General features: G+C 46.4%; 1 protein-coding gene across 3 annotated transcripts; it reads left to right on the top strand.

The window, feature by feature from the left end:
- The first annotated feature begins 661 nt into the window (after nucleotides 1-661).
- Nucleotides 662-6539, top strand: wdr31 (WD repeat domain 31). 3 transcript variants are annotated; one of them, XM_042320272.1, is made up of 10 exons: nucleotides 662-966; nucleotides 1405-1493; nucleotides 1695-1824; nucleotides 1916-1990; nucleotides 3250-3394; nucleotides 3602-3702; nucleotides 4318-4385; nucleotides 5112-5253; nucleotides 5539-5701; nucleotides 5814-6539. In XM_042320272.1, exons 2-10 carry the CDS (start codon nucleotides 1444-1446, stop codon nucleotides 5969-5971), a joined length of 1032 nt encoding a protein of 343 aa, XP_042176206.1. In that variant the 5' UTR covers nucleotides 662-966; nucleotides 1405-1443; the 3' UTR covers nucleotides 5972-6539. The 3 variants fall into 3 exon arrangements, with proteins under 3 accessions (XP_042176206.1, XP_042176205.1, XP_042176204.1); XM_042320271.1 differs by having other exon boundaries at nucleotides 1336-1493; XM_042320270.1 differs by having other exon boundaries at nucleotides 1333-1493.

Below are 6539 nucleotides of genomic sequence, written 5' to 3'. Positions count from 1 at the left end.
GGAGTTGCCATGTTGCCATGGTGATAGTTATGGTGTATGGAGAGGATGGAACCACATGTAAACAAGCGCACAAAGCAGGTGTTCACTACAAGGAACAAACACAACCTGACACTCAATGACTAGAAATGCCAACGTGAATGCCATTCTGAATCTCCCATAAATGTCCTTGAGAGGCCCACTCCACCATTAGCCATCCCCTAAGGCAGTTACTAAACCATGGAATTGGACTGTCACATGACTGGTACTCAGACTAGATTACAATAGCTACAACATTAAAAATAAAAAAAATTACAAATAAATGTTACTGTATGTATTTTTGTCAGGTAGGACCATACAGCACTAAATGAACGTTTGTAAAATAAAAGTTTACATTAATCCAAAATATGAATAGTTGATATTTCCTCCTTTTGTATCTGTGTTTACCATATTTCCAAAATGCTTTAATATATCCTAATGTTTGTTTCTTTATGTAGGGAAAATAGTTTTAGCAACATAAAAGCTTGCAATATTGGGTTACAATCATCTTACATGGGCCTTGCCACGCCACTAGTTTAAATGCCCAAATATCACACAAAATGAGAGCACGGACTTTTATTTGGTAGTGGACTATTAGAAAGCTATTTGTCAAAGTGGCTCCTCCCTCTGTGTCAGGTGACCTCAGTTCGCCTGGTAACAGAGAAAGCGTCGCTAGGAAGTGAATAGTGCGATGAGTTCGCGGCAAAAAAATAGCTTTTTTGAGGCAATCTACAACGAAAGTTTACGAATACCGGGAACGGGAGTACAGTTTATCTGTGAGAAGAAGGGAGTAAAGTTGTCTAATTTATCACAATTATGCGTCGTCGAGTACTAGCTAGCTCATTCACATCTCGTGGCATGAGAGATAAAACAAGATTAAGTTAGCAAGCTAGCTAGCCAGCAGCTAGCTAGCTTAGTAGTCATAGTCAATTACGCACCCCAGCTGGGCAGGTAAGCAAAACTAGATCTGGCTTGCCACCACCTGTTTTAGCTCGACAAGTCACTGTAAAAAATTTTTTTTTTTTTTCTGTTTACCATTGCAAGTACCGTTAGCCTGGTGTGTGTGTCCGAATAACACTGCTACAGCTATGGAAGTAGTGTCGTCGTCGATTGGGTTAATGCGATGTGGCAGTAATCATAATAGGATTTCACCCTCCTTCCTGAATAAAGCTTCCTTCTGTCTGTCGCCCGATTTATTTATTTAGCTCATGGAGTGTTTACATCATCACACAGTTGAATAGGTAGACTACTGTAACGGTGTCAAGTGACAGAGTGTGTGCACGTTGTATTAATCTGTGTGTTGGGTTGATATTTCAGCAGAAGGTGGTTGACAGTTGAAGAATAACACTACCCTAATCTGCTCATATGGGTTGGGGACCTGGGTGGTAGCTCTGCTTGCTTCCACAGCCAGGTTGTTCTGACACAAACATGGGGAAACTTCAGAGCAAGTTCCGAAGGTCACGCTCTGAACTGTACAGGTAAGACAGCCAGCAACATCAACACAGGCTGAGTGACCCCATACCTAAACCTGTTTAAAGATCGACTCCGGATGTTTTTATTGATCAGATAATCTGTGCGGTGCTTGGTTCAGATTGTAACAATCCCATAACATACTTCAAATAGGCCTAATAGATCATTGAAGGCTATTCTTGAGGTGCAATTGTATTGTGCCTCTGCAGGGCGACCAAAGGTGATGGCGAGGATGCTGCTGTTAGTCAGGTGATACAGTATGAACCCGCCCACCGTGATGCCGTCAACTGTGTCACCAACCTGACCTCAGACCTCTGTGTGTCTGGAGGAGGTGACATGGTGAGTAAATTGACTAGGTTTTATGCATGTGTTTTACGAGTGACAATATAGTACAGGAAACTGACTGCTAATCTGTTTCATCTCTCCCCAGGCAGTGGTTGTGTATGACTGGAGAGGAGGGAAGTTATGTCAGTCATTCCAAGGTCACAACAGAGAGGTTACCAAGGTAAACAGCCAGTGCACTGAGGTAGTTAAAGAAGAGGGTGCAATGTGGCTGTGGCTATTGAATGGATGCCTGCCTGCTGTTGTTTTTATTAGTGTGTTTGTAGTCTTTAGAATAGATATCAATTGTGGTGCTGGGAGTAACAGAGTAGAAAAATACATCCCCCACACACATGATTTTACCTCTGATTTTACCTCTGCACAGATGTTGTCTTTGACGTTTCGCTACAATACCTTTTTTTTGTATGTGTTTTGTAGATATTCTGTATCTAATGTTTTGTCTCTGTCTCCTCTCTGTCTCCTCTCTCTGTCTCCTCTCTATTCTGTATCTAATTCCTCCTCTCTCTCTCTCTCTCTCTCTCTCTCTCTCTCTCCTCTCTCTCTCTCCTCCTCTGTCTCCTCCTCTCTCTGTCTCCTCCTCTCTCTCTCTCTCTCTCTCTGTCTCCTCCTCTCTCTGTCTCCTCCTCCTCTCTCTCTCCTCCTCTCTCTGTCTCCTCCTCTCTCTCTCTGTCTCCTCCTCTCTCTGTCTCCTCCTCTCTCTCTGTCTCCTCTCTCTCTCTCTCTCCTCCTCTCTCTCTGTCTCCTCCTCTCTCTGTCTCCTCCTCTCTCTCTGTCTCTCCTCTCTCTCTCTCTCTCCCTCTCTCTCTGTCTCCTCCTCTCTCTCTCTGTCTCCTCCTCTCTCTGTCTCCTCCTCTCTGTCTCTCTCTCTCTCTGTCTCTCTCTCTCTCTGTCTCCTCCTCTCTCTCTGTCTCCTCCTCTCTCTCTCTGTCTCCTCCTCTGTCTCTGTCTCCTCCTCTCTCTGTCTCCTCCTCTCTCTGTCTCTCTCCTCCTCTCTCTCTCTGTCTCCTTCTCTCTCTCTGTCTCCTTCTCTCTCTCTCTCTCCTCTCCTCTCTCTCTCTCTCTGTCTCCTTCTCTCTCTCTGTCTCCTTCTCTCTCTCTGTCTCCTTCTCTCTCTCTCTCTCTGTCTCCTTCTCTCTCTGTCTCTGTCTCCTTCTCTCTCTCTGTCTCCTTCTCTCTCTCTCCTCTCTCTCTCTCCTTCTCTCTCTGTCTCCTTCTCTCTCTCTGTCTCCTTCTCTCTCTCTGTCTCCTTCTCTCTCTCTGTCTCCTTCTCTCTCTCTGTCTCCTTCTCTCTCTTCTGTCTCCTTCTCTCTCTCTGTCTCCTTCTGTCTCCTTCTCTCTCTCTGTCTCCTCCTCTCTCTCTGTCTCCTCCTCTCTCTCTGTCTCCTCTCTCTCTGTCTCTCTCTCTGTCTCTCTCTCTCCCAGGTGGAGTGTTTTCCTGGAAGCACTTGGATCTTTAGTGCGTCTCGAGACAAGAGTGTTATGATGTGGGATCTCAACCAGGGGGACGAGCCCATCCAGGAGTTCTGTGGCCATGAGCTGGTGGTCAACGGGCTGGCCGTCAGTCCAGGTAGAAACAGGGTGAAGTTTCCCCCTAGGTGCAGATCTAGGATCAGATTTTCCCTCCTCCCCCAATCCTAACCTTTAACTTAACCTTCAAGATCAGCGTCTAGGGACAACTTCCCCCTTCACCCCTCAAACACTTGCATTAACACCTTATCAAACACCATTATAAATACGTGTGTGTGTGTGTAAACCATACTTGTATTTTCGTTAGATGGGTCGAGGCTGTGTACTGGTTCCCGTGACAACTCCATGTGCCTCTGGGACATTGAGTCTGGCGAGCGTGTGCATAAGAACACAGTCTCCAGAAACCTGGTACGTGACTCTTCTGTCCCTTGATTTGAGGGTACTATAAAAAAGGTTTATAAAAAGGTAGGATGATATCTCGTACCCTGTGTCCAAATTATCATACTGTTTACTGTAAGTATTTACTAGGCACTAACAGTACTGCATTACTATTTAGAAACATGATTTAGTAAAAAGGTATACTAGTACAAATGATGAACTACTACATACTACAGCTCATCCATACTGAGGAAGTGTCGTCTGTTGCACCGTCATAATGGAAAGGCAATTTAATTCCAGAATATGTTCAAGTGAAATCACAAAGTTCAGTGATGCGTTTTGCATAGTTTGGACCATCTCACTTTGTACTGAAAGTGCTCTATCTTAAATGTTACTGCTGACATGCAACATTTTTAGGATCATATCAACAGTGGACTAATAAAATACATATATTTATTTATTTATTTTGTAGTAAAATATCCCTTTAAGGAATTCACACTATATGGAAAGGGGAAATGAGTATAACATCCTGGCATTTAAAAACATACAAAATGTAGATCAATCTTCCACACTACTAAACGTTATATTATTCCATACGTATTGTAAATATTATTCTGTATGATAGAGAGCCTGACTCTTTTTCAGGTTACTCACGTGTGCTGGGTACCTGAGAGCTGCTGCATCGTTCAGACATCCGAGGATAAAACCATCAGGTTAGTTGTTATAGCCTGGTCCCAAATCTGCCGGTGCTTTTGCCTACTTCATTGTCAAGCCAAACATGTTTTGAATACCAATTCCATAAGGAGTTTGGAAGAGAGCAGTAACAGACTGGCCCCCAGGCTATAGGACGACAGACTTGCCCCCAGGCTATAGGGACGACAGACTGGCCCCCAGGCTATAGGACGACAGACTGGCCCCCAGGCTATAGGGACGACAGACTGGCCCCCAGGCTATAGGGGGACGACAGACTGGCCCCAGGCTATAGGGACGACAGACTGGCCCCCAGGCTATAGGGACGACAGACTGGCCCCCAGGCTATAGGGACGACAGACTGGCCCCCAGGCTATAGGGACGACAGACTGGCCCCCAGGCTATAGGACGACAGACTGGCCCCCAGGCTATAGGACGACAGACTGGCCCCCAGGCTATAGGGACGACAGACTGGCCCCCAGGCTATATGCTGTTGGTAGTCGCTCAGGGTATGATCACTAACAGTGTTACTGTGTGTAAGTCAGTCAGAGGAGGCTAGTGGGAGGAGCTATGAGGACGGGCTCATTGCATAGGCTGGAATGGAATGAATGTTCCATATGTTTAATGTGTTGGATACCGTTCCATTTAATCCATTCCAGCCATTACAATGAGCCCGTCCTCCTATAGCTTCTCCCACCCGCCTCTGAATGCAGTGCTCCAGGTTGATACATGCATTTTGAATTGTGCAGGGTGTGGGACAGTCGTACCTGGCAGGTCACTAACACGTTCCCAGCCAAGCAATACATCCAGACACACTGTGACATCAGCGCCAACGGTAACCACCTCCTGTCCAGCAGCAATGGCTTCGGAGGCCAAGGCTGTGAGGCTACGGTGAGTCCCACCCCTTCAACCCTGTCTGGGTTTCCAATTCTCTACCCTTTTCCAGAACTGTGCACTTGTTCACTCCCCCCACCAATGAAAGGTATTGGTTTGGTGCAATAATGACTGAAGGAAGTGTCCACCATGTTGTTCACACTTGTACACTTCTGCCTCGTCCACCTCTTTTAAATTGACAGGTTCACACTCCTGTAGAGAATTTAAATGAAGCCTGTCCCTACAGAGTATTGTTATTGTGTGAATCCCACACCCACTCGTGTTTTCTGTGTGTGTTTGTAGCTTTGGGACCTCAGGCAGCCTGGCTGTAAGGTGGTGGAGTACCGGGGCCATCGCGAGACCACCGCTTGCTGTGTGTTCCTGCCCTCCAGCCCCGGGGGCCCTGCGCTCGTAGCGTCCTCCTCTCATGACTGCTCAGTCAAAATCTGGGATCAAAACACTGCAGGTAACACTGCCCTACACTACCCTACGATGCCCTACCCTAGTGAGCTAAATGGCCTCTATCTTCTCATCATGGTTCTTTCCTATTTTCCTTGTCACTCTTTCTCTCTCTGAAGCCTGTCTGACCACTCTGACCCTGGATGGATCAGGTCCTTTGGTGTCTTTGGCCCCAAGTGACTCCAGCAGTCTGCTGTGTGCCAGCTTTAACACAGGGCTCCACATACTCCACCATCACAAGGATGGGCTGGACCTAAAGGAGGTGGCGCGCTTCTGATGAGGGCACAGGACCGGTGCCGGCACGGTAACCCGAAAACCCATTACACTGTGGGCCACACAGACCTCCAAGCCAGCGGGGCCCTTTAAGTCAGATGGACCCGATCAGGAGACACTATCCCTGGGTCAACTGATGGGAGAAGACCCCTGCGAGTCATTCTAAATCAGGGCGAGCCCTAGACATTGTACTCAGAGCATCAGGCGAGGCCCAACTGCTTCGGGACAACAGAAATGTTTTGGATGTTTGGAGACTAAGTGGATAGTGATAGCTTTAGCACGTACAATTAGCCAAATTAAGTAGACAATTGTGGAATCGTTAATCAGATAGTTTAGGAAAACCTGTAACCACTATAAAACAGAGCGGGCAGATAAATCATGAATCGTTTAGAGCAGGGGTGTATTCACTAGGAACCAAACGGGCCTGAAACGTGGAGGGACTAATCCTGAACTTGTCCAATAAGAGCAAATGTTCATGGCAAAATATTCAGTTGCAAAAATGCATTTTGCTTCGGTGTGCACTAATGAATATACCCCAGTCGTGTCCAAACTCTAATAAAGTGTCTACATCA

The sequence above is a fragment of the Oncorhynchus tshawytscha genome, linkage group LG04 (genome assembly GCF_018296145.1).
Source record: "Oncorhynchus tshawytscha isolate Ot180627B linkage group LG04, Otsh_v2.0, whole genome shotgun sequence".
NCBI lineage: Eukaryota > Metazoa > Chordata > Actinopteri > Salmoniformes > Salmonidae > Oncorhynchus > Oncorhynchus tshawytscha.
Note: the sequence above shows the minus strand (reverse complement) of the source record. Positions and strands in the feature narration are given on the sequence as shown.

Coding starts and splice junctions, on each gene's coding strand:
- wdr31 (XM_042320272.1), top strand. CDS start 1,444: ATGGGGAAACTTCAGAGCAAGTTCCGAAGGTCACGCTCTGAACTGTAC. Junction 5,254..5,538: donor GCCAAGGCTGTGAGGCTACG/GTGAGTCCCACC, acceptor GTGTGTTTGTAG/CTTTGGGACCTCAGGCAGCC. Junction 5,702..5,813: donor CTGGGATCAAAACACTGCAG/GTAACACTGCCC, acceptor CTCTCTCTGAAG/CCTGTCTGACCACTCTGACC.